Consider the following 25,481-nt stretch of genomic DNA (forward strand, 5'->3'; position numbering starts at 1 on the left):
AGTATACCAGCACAAAAATTTACACACACACACATACGTATGCACCTAAAGGTCCAGCTTCTACATAGAGCACACATAATGTTGACGTATCTTGTATTTGATTTTATAGAGTGTAAATGTAACACATTTAGCGCTGTGTAGTGACTAAGTGTTGCCTCTGCACTGATGGAAATATTTGATACTACAGTGTATCAGGAGTGTTTATAGACTTTGTTGGGAAATATGATTTCTAGAATAAGAAAACCACTCAGCGTTCAGATGTAATTTTAACTGCATTTTCATAATTACTTCTTATTGTGATTTTTCTCAATTAAGTGTATAAAATATACTGTTTGGACTCAGATGAGATATTTTGGTTAGTTTCACAGTGGAAGTTAGTTAAATGTTGAGCTCTATTTTCATCTAATTATGTGCGACCTTCTGTGAAAATATGTGTTTCTTTTCTTTGCTTTGTGTTACGTTCAGACAAAACTCCTCCCATGGCTGAATCTCTTGTCAAACGGGATGCACAATGGGAGGAGATATAGTATAGCTGGAGAGGGGAGAATGGGAATATCAGATACTAAACTACAACTGCAGCACTCTCTGCAGCGCAACAGGAAGGTGTAAGTTAATGTCGAAGCAGCTTGAAAAGGAAATTCTGTGACTTCAGCAGTCCCAGACTGTTGGGTGTGAAAATGTTTGATTTAGAATGAGGTATAGCAAGTGTACTGGATGTTTTGCATTTTAGTCTTTGGGATGAAACAAATGTTAGAATGGAAGGATTTCACATGGGATGGACATAACGCACCGGTTGGAGCTCTCGGTAACTGTCTGCAGATAGATTTGATTAAATACACGTTAAAAACCACAGGTCTCTGTATATATCCTTATGATCTAAATACATGTACATCTGTTCAATGCATTCTGATATTTTCTCATAGACTCTTCCTAAAATCCTGGATAAAGTGGCCCCTGCATTTGTGATGAACAGCTGCAGCTTCCTGGTGGAGAAGTCCCGGGACTCAACAGCCCGGGTAGTGGTATGGAAGGAAATGGGTGTGTTAAGAAGCTACACTATGGAGAGCACGTACTGCGGCTGCAGCCACGGTCTCTACAAAGTGAGTCAATCTTTCAAAGAACCCTGTGCCGCCACCCTCCCGATGCACGTCTCACGAGCACGTAGGCATTGCCTTGATGCTTAGTGTTGTCTGTTCTCTCCACACCCATGCAGCCATGCTTCTGGGTTTCTCTTTAGTGAAATTTTTCCGTGATCCCTCTTACCTTCCATGTGAGAAAAGTAGAGTCCTTTCTCTGAAGTTTCATTCAACAGTGAAATAAAAAGAAACTCTAGTCTGAAGCCAAAAGCTGAAGGAAGGAATGTTTTTGAGATGATACAGGGCACTTATCCTTGTAAGGGCATTCACAGCGTTGTAAAAAAAATGTGTTGGTAGGTCATATGGACATCTTTGAGCCAAGGTTGAGGGTAATTAACGTGAATACTATTGGCACGTGAATACCAAGCTCTTTGGTACAGGCTAACTACTTGAGCATTCACCTGGCTAAATTTAAGACCCTGCACAGAGAATCCTGCATTTGGATTTGCTTGTTACTGACAGCCAAAAGTAGCTGATCTAAGGCTGGTTTTGACAGCTGTCCATGAGCTCAAGGTATGTGACTGTCATCTAAACAGACCCAAACTCCACAACAAATGAGGTTCCAGTCTTGGTAGGAAGGGCAGTACTCATGCTGAATGCATCTGAGGCATCAGTCCGAGATCTCCTGGCACTTCTTCAGCACACAGGATAAACTCTGGTAATTGCATTTGAGTGATCATAATTCTCCATTCACTCAAATGGTGAATTCTTTCTCTTGTTCCTTTGCCAAACCTGTTGCTTTCAGTGAAAGGCTTCCATACTCCACCTCATTTCTCCCACTAGGGAGCAATCCTTATCTATACAGCACTATTAAGCAGTTAAGGATCCTGAAAGAGCCATTATTACAAATAACAATTAATTAATAAGACATTCAAATAATTATCCTTGGAAGCTCTATACTAATCCTTTTACCTCTCTGTAGAATGTAGCTAGGAAGTACTGGGCTGCTGCTTTAACCATGCTCTTCTGTACACACATCAATTCCAAGATGGGAAAGGTAGAAGAAATAAAACTGCAGACAGTTTAAAGAAAGAGAATATAATTGCCTTGGGCATTACATCTAACACTCCCTACTCTTGAGAGTTTTTTAATGGTTTTTTAATAGGCACCACAGGTCAAGATAGCAGTTTTGAATCTTTTTTAGACAGTGGGGGAAAATCTACCTTGACTGAAGTCAATGACAAAACTCCTAGTGATCTCCTTAGAGGAGGATTTGGCTGATTTTCTAGATAACCTCAGTAAGACCTAAACCCAGTGACACACCAGATTGTATCAATATCTAATGATTTGTTCTCCTTCAGCATCTGTGTGGTCTTTAACCCAAATTTGTTTAATTTGTGCCATTAGATGCTTGAAATAGTAGGAAGAGAACATTAAATGCCACATTCAGATGTTGCCTTTCAGCACTGTGCCATCCACAGGAGCCCTGTGTTATGTAGTAGAGGTATGAAAAATTAGCAGGAAGACCTCATGCAGGTGGTTCAGGGTTCTTCTTTTAAAGAAATCCTTCAAAATGTGTGACATTTTCTACATTCTTTCTTGTCCTTTTTTTTCATCACTGATCACGACCCAGGCAGCCACTGAGAACAAGAGCAAGTTGCCATATGAGGGCTTATGGCTGGTGGCAAAATCCGGTGTTCTCGTGGCCCATGAGGAAGCCTATAAGCTGTAAAGCAGTTCTGAAATCTCCATTCTGAACACCCCAAAAAGCTGAGTCTCGGCTGGATCATTGGGTTCTTTTTATGAGGTCACTTTAGTTTTTCATTTGTTTAGGATTATCATTCATCTCAAAGATGGAGGATACATAAATATTCCCATGGAGGGACATTTCTTCACCATTTCTTCCTCATTAGGATAATACACTTTTTGCAGTTTCTCTATTTTGGGCAGTTTTAGAGTATTTCCACTCATTTTTTTCAAGTACATTAAATATTCAACTTATTAGTATTAAAATGAAATATAATTTCTTATGTTGACGTTTATACTAGAGCTGCATATAAATACAAAACTTCTCTCTTTCAAATAATTTATATTAATATAAATCATTTTTCAAATAATTTATATTAATATTAATCCACTTCCCTTTAGCAGTCCTTAGAGTTGGTTCTTGCTTGCTTGTTTGCTTGTATTTAGAAGTGGATTACTTAGGGTATGGACTTGACAGGCTGACCTGAAGGTTTCATTCCATAATGCCATTTAATACTCAGCTTCCATCTATCAAGTGAAAATTATTCATTAGTTTCTGGAAGCCCTGAAATTATTCCTGTAAACTGGAAATTAATTGCATAAGAGGTCATGTTTTTCTAGAGACTTCAACCTGAGTTTTTCACTGTTGTACCCTCAAGTTGATGTGTGTGTAAACAATAGACTGAGACTAATGCTTAGGCAGGAGATGTCAGCATCCTGTATTTAGAGCTTTCTGATATTTGTGTTTAACTGTGAATAGACTCAGTTTCTTAATTGCAGAGGATTATCTCCCTGAAGGGTTATATCCAGAATCTCCTCTGGACAAGCATACCCTTATGTTTTTGATACTTTTATACCTCAAAGTACAGTACAAACAGCAGCTAGGATTTAGAACATCTCATTATATGCAGCAGAGACTCCTAAGTCCAGCATCATTCAGTGATGAATCAGTGGTCAAACTTCTAATAGAGCTCAGTCTACCTGGATTCTGGTCTTTATCTTGTTTCCTGCTTGTAAGTGATGAAAGTAATTCATTCACGTAGCTGCTTTGCTGGTTATGAACACAGATACAGTGCTTGGAGTTGCACTGGCACATCTGATAAGGATTGTGCAAAGGATTTAGGAAGAGCAAGAAAGCTTTACAGAGGCTGCAAGAGGTTCAAATGGGAATTCCACAAGGCTGATAAGTGTGCCCCCTCTCACCACATGTCGAGGAAGAGCTGAGGTAAACCAGAACCTAGTTTTAATGATAGACAGTCCAGAAAAGATGCTGTAAGACTTTTTCCAAAGAATGTGTGTGTCCTCTCTCGAGGACTTCATTTTTAAAATAGTTTAGTGAGTGAAGGATGAAGTAGGAATTTGGTACTATTGATATGTAAATGAGAAAGAATAGTGACCCTAGCCTCGTTTAAAAGTCATTTGATTTCAAATGGGGAGGAGGCAGAAATGAAAGGAGAAAAGAGATGGTTTGTCTCTGTCGAATCTCCCTGTCTGTGTGATCAATGGAAACGCAATAAGCCAACTACCCTTAAGGAAGCGAAACAGAAAACTAAAGAAACTATTGATCTTATCTAAGGTTTTGTTCAACCGAAGGAAGAAGAAAAGAAGAGGAAGAAATATCCAAACTCCTTTTTCATTTTGTCTTGATTGCCCAATTCATTCTTAGAGGAGCAGTGTCTCCGTTTGAAAGTTACTAAAAACAAAGCAGCCAATTTTTGCAGGGAATTCTCCCTGTTGCTTCTGCCAGCTTACAACCCTGTGGCCACAGGTGAAAAAAATGATGAGAAACAAACCCAACCCCCAAAAAACCTGTTGATCATTCTTTGCTCATGAAGGCAGTCTTCCTTGCTCCCTTGTTTGGAGCATTTACCCCTCACAGGGTAATGGCTTACCCTGTGATGTTGATTGCTGCCTTCCTCTTGTGGGATGTAAAGACCTTTGTCATCTTTTGTTTTTAAAAGACCGAATGCAAGGCTGTGCTGTAAGAAGCTCTGCTGAGTGCAGGTACAGTCAGGTACAGTCATGACCCCAAAAGAATCAAATCTCCAGTGACACATATTGATATTTTGCCAAGTTTCTTGTGTGATTCTTTTTTAAACCTTAATATGTCTTTGCTGTTACCATATTCTACCATGTTATACTCTTTCATCTGTCTTCTTGATTCCTTGTTAGCTGGCCAACTAATTAAGACCTTTCTATAGCATATTGCACTGTGTTGTTTTATTCATTACTGCATCTATGGTCCTACAACTAAATGTCTTTTGTGCCATGGTATACACCTGAGTTCTAAATCATATGTGTTTGTAATATAGAGAATCTAAAAAATTCAGCTTCACGCTCCATGAGTACATGCTACGTTGGAAAAGCATTTTCCTTGGCACATTGTCTCTGGTGGAGGAGATGTAGTACTAACGGAAATAGATTTCAGCTTCTTGCTTCGAAGGGATTATAAACCACAAGGAGTAACAAATGAGTTTTAAAATTATTGCAGATATCTTGACAGCGCCCTTTAAAAGCGATTTTACTAGTGATATGGATCCCTCTTTGACGAAAGCCTTTGGGAGAGCTGAGAAAAAACAGGTTTTTTTTTCCTGTCCAGTTTAATGCTTTTAAGAATTGAATACCCAAATTTTCTCGTCAGACTTGGTTAGAGGGAAAAACCATCCCTTTGCAGAGAAACTGGAAGCAGAGAGATCAGCACCAAGCAGCATGGCCATACAGTTCAAAATGTCTTTGTTGAACAAAAGTGGCGAGCGTAAATCTAATGGGAAGATCTGGTATTATCCATCCCCTTTAACCTGGCTAGCATGGGCTGAATTATTTAAAATGAGTGATGAACCCATGAGTTATCATGGAAGTGTAGTTGAACTAAAGCAATATGCCAAGATTCCAAAAGGAAGGCTTTCCTCTTTCTAGTCCACCTAGAGGTGGACTTCTCTGGTTTGACCTGTTTCTGCCCAAATTACCCAACCTGTTACCAGTGTATGATTTGTCCAATGAGTTACAGCTCTATTTCTTTATAGTTATCTGTAGGTTATGAAATATTTTCTTCATCTTTCTTACTATTAAAGATTACTTACCAAATTTCTGCAAGGAATGTTTATGTATGCTTTATTCATGAGCAGTTTATTACAGTTAATAGTCAGAAATTGAGTTGTTTTGATGGAGTTTGCAGATCACGTGATACTGCTGCTGTTCTCCACTAAGATGTATATTGTTTTTGTAATTGGAAATCTGGTGCACAAACTTACAAATAATTTTAATTTGGCCTCTTTCCAGTGTTCAGCCACCAACAGAAAATGGTTTCAGCAATATTCTTGTCACAAAGCATGTTTGATAGGTACTTGCAGAAAGAAAAAGTAAAGAAATAGGCTATGTTCTATGCTTTCCGGTGTCCATTTCTGGAAAAAGCTTACATCATCTTTGCAACCCTGATGGACTTTTCCTCATTTCTGATTTCTTTTGTCTCCCAGAGCTTACATTTTTCCTATGTGTGGGTAACTCTTGAAAGCATTCAAAAGTTTCTTTTAAAAAAATCATCTCTAAAATGCATGTGTTTAGCTGACCCTCAGTGCTTTGGGGATCTCATTCAAAAGCAGATGCAGAGAATAAGAAAGAATGATTTTCTTTCTGTTAGTTCTGCTTCCAGTTCTGGCCCAAATTAGCTCAAATTGGAAGCAGCTGTAACAGCAAAAAAAGTATAGGAAAAAATAGTTATCTAATAGTAATCTAAAGACTGAAGGTTCAAATTGAGGGGTTTGTTCTGTTTTCTTAAGTTGTTACCCAAGGCAAAAGTTTGCATCCTATTTGTTTTATTTTCCTGCCTCTGTTATTTCCACCAACCCCTTGCACAATTGTTTGGTGACTCATAGAATCAAAGAGGTTAGAAAAGACATGAAAGATCATTTTGTAAGATATTCTAATTGTACCTTTCAGGCTTGTTGGCCTCAATTCATAAAACTGTGTAAGGATTAATGACATTTAGGAAGTGGGAGAAGAGGAGAGAAAGGGTTTCTGAGCAAACAAATCAGGAGACAGCGGGTGTTTGTCTTCCATGTAGATTATGTGAACTGCTGCAGGTTTGTTCACTTGTTTTAATTATTTGACAGAATGCTAACTAAGAAATCACATGCTTAACTGTGCTCAGATCTGTTTGGTTCCTGCCACATTAAAGAATAAGAGTTTGAAGGTGTGCTGGCTTTGGCACTCTCAGGTTGTTTGGAAAGGCAATCACAGAACTGGGAGAACTTTGTAGGGGTTCTTTGTCCCTTATACCTCCAAGAATTTGTCTGTAGGGCTATCCTGGCTGGCCTCATCTTTCTTAATAGGTAATAAGACAGTTACATTAAGGCAAGTGTAACCAAAACCACATGAGATGTAAATATCATCTCTGTTCCCCAAAGTCATGCGTGTTACTGCTATTTACTATTTGCTGATGTGCTCAATACTGCCATATGGGAGGGATATTTATGTGCATTCAAAGGTCTGTAGGTTTTGCAAGAAGGCAATTCAGGCCTCCATGCTCTGTCTTCCCATTTCATGATCCTCTCCACAGTCAGTTTAGCCTTGCTGTTTTGGAAAAGATCAGTAGTTGAGTAGGGTCATTTTTCTTGTCAGCATTTCTGGAGAAGGTTTATTTGTTATTTGTTTGGGTTTTGGGGAGACAGTTTTTTACAGGAGCTGTTTTGTTGGATTTTTTTAATCCTATGTAGGACAAGACCCATTTTCTGACACCAGTGTGACCTCTTTAAGACTTTTACTGAGAACACTCAGCCACCCTTCCAATGATTGCCAAATGTAGGTGTTTTGTGAGTGACTGCAAAAGCAATGGTCTATTAATCTGATAGACCGAGTTTGCTGATGTACAGACAAACAATTGTTTTCTCGGGGTGAGTGGATAATTCCTTACCTCTTTCAGGAAGTTAGTATAGGGGTGGTTGCCTGCCAGATACTGTGCACTAGTCCATCTGTTAAAGTATCCATGAATGCTGCCTTGAAATAGATTTTGGAAGAAGTCCTTGCCAGCACCTGCTGCAGTGGGTTTCCCTGGTTACTTGGGCCACCTGCTTTCCTCTTCCTGGGTTGAAAGATTCAAGTTTTAGGAGATTGAGGGATGTTCCATTGCGTTTACTAGATTACTAGAAAGAGAGGAAAATGACGCTTAATGGACAAGAAGGAAATAGAGCTTTCTTTAGCCTCCCTGTCCCCAAAGCACTCAGGATTCCCTAAAACCCAACACAAGAATTGCCAGGGGGCACTGAGCAATAGTATTTTGGTCTTTCTCGTTATTGATATGTACCCTAGGAATGATACATTGCATTTATTTTATATATATGACAAAAGATGATCACTGATGCTATCTGGATCATGGATGAAGACACTGATTTAAATTGTTATGTTTTATTTTGATTATTTGTCCTGATATATTGAGCCGGCTGTATCCCTGGCTTGCTAAGCCCAGTGGTGTTACATCAAGGTGGATTTGGATAATTAGCTTTGGACAGATATTCCCATGACCTTGACAGTGCTGGAAGGAAGAATGTGTTAGCAGTGCACTGGGAATAGCTTGAGAATGTGTTCCCTCCCTCTTAGACCCTGTGTGGAAGGAAACGAGTGCCTCTGCCATCTCCATTACTGGTAAAAGCAAGGAGAGGCACCAGATTTTATCCTTATTCATGTTCTAACTGGTAAGTTATTTTAACTACAGACCCTTGGTTAAAAAAAGTTGCAATGTCAGTATAGAAGGGTTGTCACAGTGGTGATTTTAACATCTCTAAGGTGTTGGAGGCATCTCTAGTGGGAATGAGCCACAGGGAAATCATATCACAGCCTACTCCCACAACACTAGTCTCTTAAACCCCCTGTGGGATCCTGTTCTGAACTTTCCAAACAGGATTAGTACTTGTGTACCAAGGTTAGTATAGTGTAAGTTAATACTGATCTCTGATAGTTCCAAGTATTTTAGTCCCAAACTTACTTTTTGACAAAACATTTTCACACAAGAATGATGCATGTTTACAGTATGGAAGTGGGCAGCCCTATTAACAGTGCCAAAATTGGGGTTTATGATAATTGCTAGAGCAACATAGTGATTAGGCTGAAATTACATGACTTTCAGTTTTTAGCCATGTAACCTGTGTTATCTGGTCCTGGTAGGCTGCATTGAGACAAATGAGTTAGCCCTAGAGGTGAGAACTTTCCACAGGCATCCTTGGGTGATGCTGCAGGCTGACATGTGCCAGTCCTAGCAGCTAAGATAACTTAGGACTCAGGGGTGTTGTCCTCATGCTATTTTATGTGCATGGACATTTCCCTAACTTCCTTCTCCTTCAAAGCAAAGTCACTCCATTATATATCTGCAGAAACAAGAGTGCTGAAGATAGCATTTAGCAGAAAATGGAATAGTCAAAAGGCTTGAGATAGGAGAACATGGGATCTTAAGCCCCATTTTTAGGACCTCAGAGTCATGTAAATCACATTTCTCTGTCTCTCCTACTTAGTCATTCAGGCCAAGAAGTAGGATGCAAATCATGGCTTGGCAGAAAATATAGGTGCTATATCCCAAGCCAGATTTTGTTGGTAAAAAACATGTTACAAAAGGAGAAAAATATGGTCCTGAACCACATAGAAGTGAAAAATTTACTAGCTGCTCTGCCTTTTGGAACCAATTGCAAAGTTGACACTAAGGGGATGTCTGCTTCTCCAGCTCCTAAACAGACAGCCTGGCCCAATCTGCAGTCCTTTGGCAGAAGTAGCATCTTAAATCAACTCCTTTGTCTCTACTGTTGATAGATTATTGGGTGCTGGCTGGCTGCGTAACTGGAGAATAGGTCCCACGCCATATGGTTAAATTATGGCACAATAAAAAATGATGATGGGGTGAGATCATAATAGTTCTGACTCTGCAAAGCTGGGAGGTATCCAGTTTTGTTGAGGTTCAGTGGACACGGCTGGCATGCACAATAGCACAGCAGAGCAGTTACACACTTCCTGCTTGGCCCACCCTTATATACCATCATACAACTGAAACAGTTGTCTTAGCTCTGCTGTTTGCCCCTTCTGTTTGGGACTCACACAGCCTTGGAGTGCTTGTTCCAACAGATCCCTGCAATATCCTACGTTCCTTTCACTCACTAATGATGTTTGTGTTTCCTAGTTGATAGTTTTCTTTATATCAAACCAAGGGGCATAGCAAACTCCTTGGGTCTGAGGAGTTGAAAACAGACATTATCTAGATTCTTTCCTGTCTTGAATGCTGTTGTTTCTTTGGATTTCTGTTTTCCCTCAGTGTATCGTAAACAGCTGATGTTTCTGCTTTGTTTAGGGAATCGTTCTCCCTCAGCTGCTTTTGTGCTTCCCTAAATACTTCGTTGCAATCCAGTCTTTCCATATCCCAAAGCTGTACTCGAGGAAGGAGGTATTAGGTACAGATAAGGGTTATCAAACTGTTTCTCTACAAAAGGAATGAGCAACAAGACTACATAGAATCAGAGTGCAAGTATACTTCTTCCAGAAATTGAGAGAGCAGGATTAGCTGGAAGAATCACAGGTTTAAATGTTACAGATCTGGGCAACCTAGATGCTTGAAGCCAAAAATCCATTTGCAATTGCACTTGCAGTTGCACGGAGAAGAGATTGCATTTTGTGTGGGAACAAGATATGAATCAATGGCTAACCTCCATATTTTCACCCTGCTGACAAGACACTGTTATTGTGACCCCATTTGAAATGGAGTAAAACCAGTCTGCTCATTCAGAGACATAAAAACAAGTGCTGTCACCTTGTGACTGGGGGAATGTGTCCCTCTGTGAGCTGTAAGGAGGAGCGCACTCTCCAAGTATTAAAATCAGGGCTGCCACGCTCAGAAGTCAAACAGTTTTTTGTAATGCCAGAAGGCTGAAAATGATTAGCAATTTGTGGTCAGGCTAATCTCTGAATTGTATTTATTCAGTTTATGGGTATAGCTGAGGACTTGGTTTGGCTTCGGATGTGGATTTTTTAGAGTCTTAGCTTCACTCACAGTACAAATTATTAAAGCAAACAGAAAACTGCAGAAGTGAAGTGAACTTAGATGCTTAAAGATTATTTTTAATTTTCTATTATAAATATTATAGCAGTGTAACAAATCAGTCGCAGACACACAGACATGTATGTGATTTTTCTGGTTAAAATATTGTTGAATGCTTGAAGCCCTCTAAGCAATCCTGAATGGCATGACCTTGAATGCCCATGGGATTTCAGTCTGCTAAAGAAAAACTCTTGGGAAGGGTAAGGGATAGAAAAGCAACATTCCTAATGAAAACTAACTGCAGTATTTCAGTGGTGTCCTTTTGAAAGTCCAAATATCTTTGCACATCATTCTTTCAAGATTTCTGTGGAGTTACAGCAGCTAGCTTTTTGATTTCTGATGTCTCTCTTACTTGTTAATCTGGCCCCATGTGAATTTATTATACAAATCTATTTGGCAGCTGAAAATTGCCCTTTGATGAAGCTCCTAGTCTAATCATGAACTCCTCAAGCATGGAAAATAAGAATGAGGAGGTGGCAAAAGCATGGGCTAAAAGAGCCATGTTTGTCTTTCACTCTGCATGGATTTTAGAAGCATCTAAATTTCAAAGTCTTTCACACGCAGGATTTTCTGCAAAGATTCATTTTGCTCCTCTCAGGATCGTAACGTTTGCCATGCTGGATCAGACCATTGGTCCATATAATCGGGTATCCTGCCTCATACAGAGGCTGGTTCCTCATGGCTTGGAAGAAAACAAAACCAGCCTCTAACTGATTCAATTACACTAAGACACGGAAAGGAAATAATCCTGTGGGGCTGACCTGCCTCTCCTCAGCTTCATACACTGTAGCATGAGGCCCGATTATCATTATCAAAACCTTGAAATAATGAACTACATTTTCTGTGAATAGTTATAGCATTCTTTTATCCCCTTTGATAATCTTTCCTCAGACAGGGCTTCCTGCGGCAGTAAATTTCACTGGTTGTATATGCTGTCCATCATTAAATGTAAACTATATATTGACATCTAATCTCTCTTCTATCTCCATTCTGTCCCTTTGCTGGTTTCTGTATCCTTGTAAGATGCACTTCCCATAGCCACAGTAATTCCCAGTTCACTTCCTCTGTTGGCCCTCTCTCTGTATTCATTGCCATCTTTATGCCTCTGTTATCTGCTCCCAGATTCCCTGGTCCGGTTTCCTCTAAAAGCAGATTAGATGCTCTATTCATTCTCTCAAGGCTCAAAATCTGTAGATACATCCAGGTTTCACTTAGCTCTTGTCTCTTTGGTTGACTTCCATGTTTTGTTTCCAATCCAGATGTTTTTTCAGGTGTGCTAAACTCTACTATGATACCTTTTCTCTCTATTTTTCTTTCTGCCACAAAATTTCCAATTACCCAATATACCAAGGACTGATTGTTATTCCTCTGCATTGAAAGTACTAAATTCCTTCCTCAGTGACAGAATACTGACATTTCTTTTTACTTAAATCACAATATGTGTCCTTGCCTCATACTCTAAACATCATAAATAATACTCACATGTCTGCAAACTGAACCATATGGTGTGTTTGTCCTTGAATAGTCAGGTCTTCCAGTTGGAGAAGGTGGGTATTGCATGAGCCCACACACACTTGGAGATTCTGCTTCTACCGCAGCTTCTGAAGTGTGATGATAGTGACCTTTCCACGTAGCACAGCCTCTCTCCATTTCTGTGCAATCAGATACTGGAAGGAGGTGGGTGGGAGATCCCAAACCAACAGTAGCAGAGAGGCCAGCATGCTGCACTGCACGTGTATGAGTTATATGTATGTGGTAGCATATGAAGCACGACTTGGGAGTCTCAAGTCTGGACTGAAGACTTCACAAATATTCTAGTGTCATAGTAAGAGCAAAGGGGGCTCGGTTCTCTCGCTCCTGTTCACCATGACCATGTTCAGAACTATAGCAGGGAAGGCTGAAGTTGCTAGGAGAGGTATTAAGCACTTAAAACAATGTTAATAACACATTCCTGGAGTTTTAATGGTCAGAAGGGACCATTAGCTCCTCTGGTTTTGACCTCTTGTACATCATAAGCCTTTGGGCTTCACCCAGGCAGTTTTGTACGAAGCTAGATAACTTGCGTTTGTGTAAATAGGTTTTGTAGAAAAACATTCAGACTGGATTTGAGAGCATCGTAGGATTGGAAATCCATCTGGTCCCCTGGTATTTTGTTCCGGGGGTCAGTAACTGTTAAATGTTATTGCTTTATTCTAATTTGAATTCATCTGCCTGCTGTTTTCAGCTGCATTCTTGCTATTTTTCTCTGCTAGTTTGGAGAGATCATTAGTAACTTGCAGTTTGGCCTTTTAAAGGTACTTACACAATGCAGCCAAGTCACCTTTCAACCTTTTTTGATAATTAAACAGGCTGAATTCTTCAATAGTTTGTCTATATCAGAACATGCAGGAAAGCACCTCCGACTTAACTAAAAGTGCAAGTGGAAAGTCCTGTGCTAAACCACATTAAGCTACACTCTGAAGCAGAATTAAGGTGGCCTTAATTAAATTTGGCTTAACTCATTTCTAAAGTAAATTATGCCAATCTGAGTTGCAAACATTTTAATTCTGAATAACAGAACAGAAATATGTGCTTCTGTATGTGATAAACCTGTACTTGTAAAGTAAAGGGTATACTTATGCCAGATGAACTCTGAGACAGAAGTTGATATGCCTAGCAGGAGAGTTTTGGATTGAATTTGGAGATTGATGGTTTATCTTTAGGTAAGACCTCATATTGCATACTGCATGTGGATGATAAAGAAAAAAACTGCTGTGATCTGCCTTGGATGTGCTATATTCTGATTTTTGTCTAAGGAACAAATTTTTGACGCATGCACTGCCAGATGGTAGGAGACCTACAAGTGAAGATAAGTACGTGGTCTAGAAAGAGGTATTTCAGCACAGCATTCAACCTTCAGAAATGCAGATCTCAGGGACAATTCAGAAATCATTTGCATACATGCCGTAAGTGAGGAAGGATCAGACTCAAGGAAACTGAAGATAGTAGAAATCAAAAAAAGATGTTGGTTACTCATAGCCAAGAGAAGAACGAGAAGTTGGAGATGTTCAATGCTGACGATGTGTGATATTCTTCTCTCAGATACTCATTATGACAGCTGCTGCCACATAGAGAATCAGAAGGATTTTTCTGAATGCCTTTTGGTGTAAAATGAAAAACCATTGAGCTATTTTCAACCAAGTAGTTGTCATAATTGAGCCTCACTTAAGAAAAGTGGACAGAGGAGTAAACAGAAGTATAACGTGACAGTGCATGGTCTGCCCAGAGCTAAAGGAAAAGGTGCAAAGGCAGGTTTGGATGATGCATGTTGGGAATGCATGGCAGTGAAATACATTGAGTGAAAAGGAAGAACAAAAATCTTGGTGATCTTGTCAGAGAGCTTTTTAAAGCTGTGAAGCTGTAGATAAAAGAAGGGAGGAAAGATGTAAAGATGAACATTGGCTGCATAACTGATGTGAAGCAGAAGACCTTTTTTAGGGAAGAGAGCCATGGGGATCACATGGATGAGAGGCACCCTTGTGCTTCTAAGGGAGAGAACTAATCTGTCATGAAGCAAAACAAAATGCTGAAGGAGAGGACAGGAGGAAGCAAGCTCTATGAAAACAAATGCAGTTCAGACTCTAATAGCTTGTTATATAGAAATTGAACAACTAGGGGAAAATCGGGTTGTACTGAAACCTGCAAGGAAAATTTGGGAATTTCATTTTTGGAACTGCACAATCTCCAGATACTGGTCTATGCCCTGCTTTGGAGGACAGAAAGGGTAGTAAGCATGTCTGGCTGGGATGTGGGCATGGAAGTGTGTTGCACTGAAAATTCAGGTCTACATATTGTAGGTATGCTGACAAAGGCTAGGAAATGAGCCGCCTTGGCACGCTGAATCAAACTAGAAAATGGGATAAGTCACCTGTAAGTACTTGTAGTCCATGCACAAAAAGTAAATGTGTAGCTGTGGATTTCAGTTTGGATGAGATATACCTGAGATTTCATGTGGCAGAAGTAAACACTATTAAAGATTCCAAACATTACAGATGACTGTTTTCTAACACAAAAGATGTAGTAGCTACTGTAACTCTCTTTTGGACTACATTATGACAGGAAAGGATGAATTAATCTTTGGTGTGGGAGTTTGTGGTTACCTAGACACCAGTGGTCATGACCCAATTACATTTAATATGGGCAGAGGACAGTGTTCCTATTAACGTGTGTTCTTGTATATTTTTTCCTTTAATAAGGGCTGATTTTCCAGAGCTGAGGAAATATAATAGATAAGGCAGACCACAAGAGAAAAAAATATGCAGAAGTATTATGAATAAAAATAGAGTCCTTTTTTAAAAGGATTTTGTTACGTATCCAGAAAGGCACAATTCTCTAATCAAGAACTGAGGACATATTCCTGGTTAAAACCAATCCTGGTTTAGCAAAGAGAAAGCAATAATTAGAGTGTAGAAGACAGTGAATCATAATATTGATGAAGAAATCTACATGATTGATTATAGTGAGACAGATTTCTGTTATTTCAGCCTCAGTTTCTTGTTTGTTAGCACTAATTGTTTACTAGGATTTCTGAATGTAATGAGTAAACAACAGTGGAGGTCATTTTCCTAAATGTGGCTGATGAAAATAATCTTCTGAGGGATAATAGCATAGATTTATTGCCACTGAACAAAGAAACAGGGGAAATAGATACCAGCCAATGTAGTGTAAGAAATGGATATAAGAAGCTAAAAAGTAAAAAGTCATGGCAGTCAGTATTAAGAACAGTAACAAGACGTTTGGTACCATAACTACAAAATAAGCTCTAGAACACTATTAGAGGAACTATTGAATTGATAATATTGTTAAACATACACTTTACTTTGGTAGAGGTGTTTCTTTTTCCACCTCTTTGTTAGTCTTTCCAAAGATTATGGTATGTTATAATCTGGGTGTTCTCAACCATGGTGATGCTAAACATTGATTATGTTTCCCCTTATCACATCCCTCTGGGACTTATTAGGTCACCAGACTAGGTGCAGTTCCTTTTCAGGACCTTTTGTATCTTCTATGGATTGGTATCTGTAAGGGGCATCTATTCAGTTTGTTTCCTCAGTTTGTTTCCATCTTTCAAGATGTCCCAGAAATGGGAAATCTTCTACTCTGTTTACAGCTCACTTAGTCCTAGCAACGTTTTTGCCTTAGGGATTGGATACTAGGACTTACACCTCCAAAGACGGTTAACCTTATTTTCTGTTGTCATCAACATCACCCTAGTCAATGCTTCCTCTGCACCTTTCACCTGAGGAGAGAAAAATATCAATATATAGTTGTGGAAAAGGTAGTTGTGGAAAGCAGGTAGTGTCTTTGAAACCTTCTGATATTTCAAGCCAATGTTCCCATATTGCACTGGGGTGAAAACACAGCTTTTAAAATAACTTTAAAAAATTTAAAGTAGTTGATCACAGAATAGATCATTTACCCTCTTTTGGGCTGAAGAAAACTCTGATTCTAGTCTGCCTGATTCAAAGCAAGGACTTAGCTCACTAGAAGGTTCTTTGTTGAACTTTACTTCTCATGTGAGAGTTGTTACGTTTTGTGTAAATAATGAGATATTCCTTGAGCCAGAAAGAGACTAATTCTATAACTCAGTAGCAACATTATTTACCTACAATGGAACATACCCAGTCTAATCCACTGCTCCAATTAATATTTATTTTTTCATACAATCCACTGCTCCAGTTAATATTCAATTGTTCATAGGGGAGGTGGGAGCTCAACTGGGAAAGGTATCTTTCTAGTGGAGTCTGATCAAAAATGCCACCCAAGAGCTGAGCAGCTCTTCCTGAGAATAGTCGCCTCTAACCCATTACACTCTCACAAAGAAGTTTTGGCTTAGATAAAAAAACCCACATCTTTCTCAACACATTTCTAACTTAATGTCTTACTGCGCCCCACCTCTTCTTAGCTTTTGGAATAAAGCAGAAATTTTCCTTCGGGGGTGCTGGATATTATAACTGAACTCCACAATGAAATTGAATCAGGGATATATACAAAGCAACAATGAGAAAGATGACTTTTAATGAGTTTGAGGAAGGTACTGCAAATGAGTTCAAGAAAGCAGTACAGCTCTGTGCAGCTGGGGCTAAAAAAGCCCAGAAACTGTTCATTTTACAGCATCTTTTTCCTGCTGGAGATCACTTATTTATTTTATAAAATACAGTTTAAAATAAATGTATGGATTTGCTTTTGTCACGGGATCAGAAGGGCAGGTTTTTTCAGTGGCAGGTACTCTTTTTTGTAGTCATTCCTGAAACTGTAGTCACTCCTGAAGCTGTTGGTCAGCAGATTGCAAGTGCAGAGACTTGTTCTGACTTGGAGGGGAAGCTGGTAGTTTATAAAATGATTTTATCTTGCTAGAAAATTGAAGGTTGAGTGAGAAGAATGTTTGGTTTGAAATGCGATCTCTATGTGAAAACAGTGGAGGAGGGATCTAGCACTTCTGAAGGTATTTACTTTGCTACTCTCTTTTTCCATTATGTTATACCTTCAATTCCATTTTTATTGCCGCCTTTATATTTTTCTTCCTAGCCTTGAGAAGTAATAGGCTTGGATCTGACTGGCTGAGTTAGAAGGACTGTATAACCATGTCATAATGGCCCAGAGCACATATCCGTTACTGGTTAGCAATGATGGGGAAAGAAAGGAGACAACCCTCTAATACAGCATAAACAAGCCTGAGTGACGTGGTACCTTGCTCACTGCCTTCAGCTGCCCTGCACCTAGGTGAAGAGACACCTGAAGTCAATGCCGTACCCTATGCTACTAGAAGGAAACTTTCCATCAAAGATTAAAGCCATGATTGTGTTATGTGATGGGCTCTGTGTCCCCTGCAGTCTGGCCCATAAGGATGTTGCAACCATTTAAGAGCAGTCCTTTTGTCTTTTCCAGTGAGGGAGAAAGAAATAAATGGGATCTGAAAGCAGACCTCAGGCTGGCTTCAAATGAGCAACAGAAAGGTCACTTTTCTGATCAAGCCAGTATTTTTAGTGATTGGAAGAGCTTCCAGGGGTCAAAGCATTGAAGCTTTTTCTGGGTCAAACACAACCCCACTAACCTCCAGGTACACTGAAATGACTTGAATTTCTTATCTGATTGATCAGCTCTGGGTAAATGTGTCACATAGACCTGTTACGAGCCACCAAAATTGCTTCTATGGTTTTGTGCATTCAAGTCCTCACAGATTCTCACCAAATCCTCTGATTTGTGTAGCCCGAAGTCTGATTTGTACTGGGGCTTGGTATTAAATGTCAGCTTTGAAAATGGGCCTTGTCAGGACTAATGCAAAATTCACTCCTGTGGTTAATTTAACGAGATAGATTGGCAGACATTGTACATTTATTAAACAACCATAATTATATTTATATTAATGCTTGTCTCTGCCCAGGAGAGATTCAGGTTTGGCATAATAGGATTTGTTCATAATACAGAACTGAGATCTCTGAATATAGATACAGTGAGAAGCCCAGGATCGTTAGAATGAGGCCATGTTGTGGGCTGAGATGGAGTAGCTCTGGGATGTTCAGATGTTGGTTGCACAGCTGAGGCTGTGACAGAGGTATGTGATTAGGGCTCATGGCAGACCTTGGGAATACCGACAGCTTTTTGGTTGTTCTGGATGCTACAGAGTTGGTTAAAATTCATTGGCACAGGTATTGACTGCGCTCAGTTGCAGAGCATTAGCAAGCTCATTCACTTTAAAAGGTCAGCAAAGCACCCTGACAATTTTAAAGGCAGCCTGCTGGGCCTGGAGTGTATTTAGTTTCACGCTGTCTCCTCTGCAGGTTATGGTTTCAAGTTGTTTTGGTGCAATACTGATCACATAGCACATCTTTATGTGGACAAGATCATTGCTTAGGCTGCGGAAACAGATAAGAATTGGATTCTTTCCGAATCCTCCTATGTACAATTACATTATTTCAGGAAATTGGCTCATGGTTATTGCACTGTTCTATCCTGTCTGGTTGCACTGATGTCCTGGGGGATAAAGCAGAAGGTTTTTGGGACAGTGGCAGCTCTGCTCAGTTGGTTACAGGAGGCAAGAACAGCCTCTCCTGGATTCAGCAGCATCTGCCTGCTTCTTATGCTGACACAGTGCCCACCTCTCCTCCTCTGCATACTGATGTCCCATATCTTTAGTCTGCTTGTCTGTCACTGTGAACAGGGGAGAACAAAGTTGACAGTGTTAGATGGAAGGGTTGTAAGTGGTTATTGATTCCCAGACTTCTTGCATTCCTAGAGGTGGGGGTCAGGAAGGGTGTGTGTTTGAGCACAGACATGGGCATGCAAGTCTGTAATGGTGCATTAGCACCAGTGAGTGATAGGATGTACATGGCGTTTTTCAAGTGGACGTGTATGTGCTGTAGCTTGTGTGTGCACTGGGGATGTGTGTGTACATTGTGCTTGTATGAAGTTATGCACAGTGGTGTGTGTGTGAGTGCGCATTTATCTCTGCTTATAGGCAAAACACTGTGTAATTGGCATTGCTTGAAACATATGAGTGTATCTTGTGTATACGTGTAATAGCACATGAGGCTACTTGTGGGTCTCTATTGGGATAGGTGCAGCTAAAATGATCATGGACTGTGTGGAATTCTGCTGTCATGTGACACTGTCATGGTTGCTAGTGCTGGTAGGGTAAGGACAAAGTAGAGACGCATAACCCTCAGCTTTCCTGCTAAATCTTTCTTGCATAGGACGTATGGGAATCTGTAATAGCCTGTGAAGGGGAAAAGGAGCTTAAATGAAGACTGAAAAGAAAATGTACACAGCAACAACGGAGTTGAGATTTCATTACTTTCTGATATTTCTGTTCACAGGGAAAAAAAATCATGCTTCCTTGGTGACCTTTTAGTAAATGCAAAGCTGGGGGGAAATCTGTCTTTCAGTTACTTTTCATTTGCAACTAATTAGAGTGAAGATGTGGAGTGCAGTGCATAGGGTCGCAACAAAGCCTGCTGAAGGACAGCGTACTCACAACGCGCATTTGCACGTGCTGCTTGCATATGGTAGCCTAGAGAACAGCAGAGGAGACAAATGGCTTCTGAGCTTCTGTCCCTCCCCTTCTTCCAGCTGAGATTGGACCAGAAGTTCAGGGCAGCCTCCTCACACTGTGTAGTCCAGTTCAATGACACCTTATTGACATGAGAGGTGCCAGTGCGTGGAAAGCAAAACAGCACAGGCAATGCCTGTCAGTACTGCTTTAAACTGATGCTACCTGATGTGTTGTAGAGCAAGGGGAAATGCCTTATCCCTTGTAATGTTTTCTCCTTATTGTTCATTGGTGTTTATCAAAAGGTTCAAAGGAGCACACCATATCTTCTTTAACTCTTCCTGCTGCATCTTCTGCAGCACTTTAGAAATTACTTTCTCATCATAAACGTTTTGGTAATTAAAATGCCATGGATGGATTTTGTGGCAGAGGAGGGAGACTGCTGACATCTCCGCAACTAGAGATGTGGTCAGATCCCATTTAAGTTCCCTCAACCTGTTTATACAGAGATACTCAGTACCCCATAGATGTGTAAATGGTGACTTGTTATTCATGCCTTTGATGCTAATTACAAGGGAAGACACTTGATATCAGGGTATTCAGCTAACATTTTAGTGTCTGCTGTTGATGTGCGTAGCATCAATGATATCTTCCATGAATTCATTGCTAGAAAGGAGGAGAAATCTTATTGGTATTTTCTGTGTCTCTTCAGAATTATCTTTTGAGACCCTCTGGGAGAGAAAAAGCTTGGATAGGTTTCTGAACTTGTGGGAAAATGTTCTCAGGAGGGACAACCTGAAAAGAGATTAAATTCATTCGGGTACAGATTTGGCTTATTATCTGCTCATACATTCCAAGAATGAGAAGCATGTGTCTTTTCTAGGCCTGCTCAGAATATAGAAGTACAGTCCAGATGGCATTTAAGGTCAGGTTGGCATTGCTGGAGATTGCTGGATGGTTAAAATAAGGGAGGGTAACTTTGAAGAGGCTTATTTCATGAACATTGAATAACACATTGGATATTTCAACCCCCAAGGTGCTTCATTAAGTATCCTACTCTTTCCAGTCAGTTCCACTGATTTCATTTGAGAGTGTACAGTTATGATAGACTGAATTAAATGCGAGATCTCATAACTCCTCATCCAGAACCTAAACCTTAAAGAGCTTCCAAAAAGGCAGAATCGGTAGTGGAAGGCCTTCTCTTTGAGACAGCCAGAATGCTCCCAAGACAGCCAGAAGTGTTTTACCCATAATATTTCTGTGTCAATAATACAGAGGCTTGTCATAACCCCAAAATACATCTCATTTATGTAAAATGTGCTTGAATTTAAAGGGAAAGGGGGGAAAAATTAAAGAACAAAGCCTTAAGGTCTTTTTCCTCCGTGGCACATGGCTCTTCTATGTGCAACAACACAAAATTATTGTTGTATAGTGAGAACTCAGTCTACAAGATTGTATAGAATTTGCTTTCCATTTGGAGGGAAAGTCACCAGTAGTGGGAATAATTCCATGTGTAACTCATGAAACTTGCCTCTGTGAGCTTACTGTTTGCCTATGAGTGAATGTTTTGCCCCTGTGAATGAGAGACTTGGTAAGAGAGCCTGTAGGAGCTGAATTAAGACTTCGTCTTTACCAATTGCACATAATCCTTCGTGGGTTTTGGATGCAGAAGAGAAACTGCAGAGTTGGACAGAAAAAAAGAGGAGGAGATATTCAATCACAGGTAGATTTGAATGTTTGCAGTAGCTGGATATTTGTATTTCCATTCCTCGGCATAAGACTGACACCAGACTAAGGAGCTTTGGAGTAGCTCCAAAGGGGGACCTGCAAGGGGAAATATGCCTAAGCGGTTCATCTGAGCTTGCTGGAGATGAGGTCTGTTGCATTTTCCAGTCTGAAACTGGAACAGCAAAGACTGCAGGGTGGAGGAACATGGCAAGGGCAGGGTTAGTGGCACTGAGTCACAGAAAGCACAATACAGGTTTATGCTTACGCATGACTATACCCTGCACAATCCATTGCTTGCTGACAAGTGTACTATGTTCACATACAGACAAAGAAAGGAAAAGAACAGCATGTATTTTTCCCAAATCATTTGCCAATCATTTTTGATTTTCATTAGGAGTCTGGAAGAGGCTGGATAATAGTAATGCTCAGCTTGGCTCTGTGTATAAGGGCTTGATTTTTATGTTTCCATTTAGTCATTTTTACTGCGTTGTTTCTCAGCTCATTGCTGAATAAATCCTGGTTACACTGAAGTAAATGCTTGGGAAATAAAAAACAATTCTGTGCTATCCCTTTGTATGTATTGGGGGTGACAGGTATTGCTAGGTGTAATTAATTCACTTATAAAGGACCAAGACCTGCATTCTTGTGTTTTCTTATTATAACACTAATTACTAGAAATTATTAGCATGGTGTTAATAAATGAAGACCATGTGCGCAATTTACAAGAGAAATGGATACAAATCTGTGTGTGCTTCCATTTACGTACCTGCCTGTACTTCCCTGAATCACATATTAGGCGATCATTTCAAGTGGTGGGGTGTTTATGTGCAGTGAGTATTTGTGAGTGCACACTTGGAAGTGTGTTGGTGAAAGGCTACGATTGAACGCGGGAACTAGCCCAAGACATGTTCTCTTAGACCTTTCAAGTGGGCAGATGTGCACTGGACTGCCTGATGAATGTATTATTTTAACAGTTTATTTACAAATGGGTGCTGTTTGATATGGTACCTGTGTCTTAGAAATGTGTCCTTGTGATCATATGTGTGTGTATGCACAGATGTATGAACGTGTCTGAGTGCACATCAATATGATGTGCACCATCAGCCCAATATGATAATACAATGTACAAAAATCAGCTAGAAACTCTACCTCAATCATGTTTAGCAGTCATTCTGTGCTAAGAAGCAGGGTATTTTCCTCTGACAGAAGAGATACAGATGAAATTAGGATAAGAGGGCATCAATGGCAGTGACCATGCTGTTGACTGACAGGCTGAGGCAGAGAACTTTCCTTATATGCCTTTTCTCTCACTGATTCTCACAGATTTGACCTCTACTGGTAGCAGTTAATAAAGACTTTGGGGATTTTTTTGTTCTTCGGGGTCTTCTCCACCCCCCGAAAAATGTGCATAAGAGCTTGGCAGAAACTGGCATTTCTTTGAAGTCATGTCTAATGTGTTTTCCACTGTCAGCCAGTTCCTCCTTTAGTCTCTGAACATAAGACTTGCCAATAAAAGTCCAGAAATAGCTCCTCTCACTAGAACTAATGTTTGCCAACAATAGCTAGGGAGGACAAAAAGAAATCTATTTTTGTAGCTGGATTTAACATGAGGCAACACTGTTGGCTTTAACATAAATTAATTTATCACCTACATTTAAAAGGTTTATTTGGACTGGAAAGCTTTCTGACCAAATTCAAGTCTGGTGTTTGAGATATGATATATGTTAGCTACTTATGGACAGAAAGGTGTCAGACAAATGAGTGTAACGTAATGAAGTGCGATTGGTCTTAATCTAGTTGTGGTTTAGAATATTGTAACCTCTATATTGAGGAGTGTGGGAGAAAGCTGAGTAAGTGCCAGTCAGCCTCCATCAACATCTTTGTTGTCTGACATTCCCTTAACATCAGGACTGAATGTGAAGGACTGTAGAGCAGATGTGGAAGAGACCCGGAGATTCAGCTCAGCTAGTGATAGACAGATTGAGGGACCAATTTTTCTTGTCCAAACTGCAACCTCTGCACTGTTGCTCATCTGCGGCTATGCTCATAGAGGTGGGTATCTTCCAATGTTGCATCCATCTGCTGCCATCCTTGAACATCACCACTCTTTCCTGAACTCGTGGCTTTTTAGTTCTCCTGTTGCCTGAAAGCCGGTGGTTGTCATCTTCCTGAGCCTGTCCAGATTCCGCTTCTCTCCGTCCCTGCTGTGTAGGGACAGCAGCAGCTCCTTATCCCCCTTCTATTCTGCCATCCAGTTGCACCTACAGAGATTGGAAACTCTTTAATAGGGTGACAGTGATGCTCAGAGGCTTGCTGGACCTGTTTGTCCTCAGGCTGGTACTCGAGAAGCAGTGTGAGAACCTGCTGTATGCCAGACATTAGGTAAAGGAATTCAGGCTCCCCAGAGTATAGAGTATAGAGATGGGCAGCTAAGTCCTGAGAAAAAGACTTTTAAAACAGACTTTTGTTTGCGTTTGGGTTGGGTTTTTTTCTGAAACTCAATCTTTATTTCTTGTAAGTTTCTGATTTCTTTAAAGAAAAAAAAAAAAGGCATGGCAGAATTCCAAATTAGTATCTTCAAACATTTTTTTTTCTAGCAGTGAGAGGTAAAGCGCAAGAGGTAAAGTGGGTTGTGGGCTCTCTCCCTAGCTCTGCCAATGCCCTTGACAAGGTGTCTTTGGCTGGGCTACTCCTCCTCTGATTCAGCATCCCTGTTTGCAGCTTGCGGTACTGCTCTCCTACCTCCCAGTGGGTATCCTGCAATTAATAGATGGATGTATTTAAATGGCTTTAGCATGCAATCCGAAAGTCACCAGGGACAAAGCTGTTACTAGGGCAGGAATAAAGGTCAGGCCCTTGCTGACATTGCTGTCTTGATTAATTAATACACTAATATCTATAACTGCTCTTCAGCAAATATGATTTGGCCTCATCCCTTGTTTTGTTCATTTTTCTGTGACTTCGTTTTGAGACAACTAATGAAAAGACCTGGTGGAAAATACTGCTTCTTGCTGTATCCCATCTCCTCAACCAGCCCTATGCCTTGTTCTCTCCTTGGCATCTTGTGTCCTTGTTTGTCTGAGGGCTTTGCAGAAAAGTCCCCTGGCCAGTTAAATGATTCTTCACTGGATACCAAAAAAAGGCTTATCCCTCGATTAGGGATTTGAGGATAGATATTACTTGAATTACTAGGAAAACAGTGTGTGGAATAGACTGAAGGGGAGACTTAATATTTGATATGATTTTCCTGTGGCTCTTTACTACGGGAAAGTGCAAGACGAATGCTGTAAAATGTTGAATTGTCTTTGTTCCCTTGGTAAAGTCTGCTGAAGGGCTGAGTACCCATCCATGACTGCAGGAATGAGGTAACAGCAGTTTGGATTCAGTGACTGATATAGCCCTGGGGCTCAGCGTTTCAGCCACTTTGGAACACAGAGACTGTCCAGGATCTATTAAGGATCTCTATCAGCATCAGAAGATGCAACAGGGCTTGCAGAGGAGCAGGAGGCAGCGTGAGCAAATGTGTGTGGTGAAGCGCAGTGAACCAAACCATCCTTGGATGAGCAAGAGGGAATATTCCCTCCAGGTTGCTGCCCGGTGGGAAATCAAAGAAATGAAGAAAATCTCCCCTTGCCTCCTACTCAGCTCTTAGTTCTGGTTTGTTGTGCTTTCCATTCCTCGGTGATTACATCCGTGTCTTAGTCAGGTATTGTTTTCTGCTTGAGTTGGGAACATTCCCTAAAGCTGTTCTGAGTGCACAATACTCTTGTTCCCTCTCTCAGGCCAATTTTAGGTGGGATTTTGGCAGACTGCACAAATGCAGAATGTTTACAGT

At 40.3% G+C, this 25,481-nt stretch overlaps 1 protein-coding gene across 1 annotated transcript in view; it reads left to right on the forward strand.

Moving 5' to 3' along the window:
• AGBL1 (ATP/GTP binding protein like 1) overlaps window positions 1-25,481 on the forward strand; it is a 268,169-nt gene that overhangs the window by 144,680 nt on the left and 98,008 nt on the right. Inside the window, exon 21 of the mRNA XM_030498061.1 lies at window positions 924-1,100. Coding sequence (XP_030353921.1) covers window positions 924-1,100 — 177 coding nt within the window. The remainder of the gene's footprint in view (window positions 1-923; window positions 1,101-25,481) is intronic.

The sequence above is a fragment of the Strigops habroptila genome, chromosome 9 (genome assembly GCF_004027225.2).
Source record: "Strigops habroptila isolate Jane chromosome 9, bStrHab1.2.pri, whole genome shotgun sequence".
Taxonomy (NCBI): domain Eukaryota; kingdom Metazoa; phylum Chordata; class Aves; order Psittaciformes; family Psittacidae; genus Strigops; species Strigops habroptila.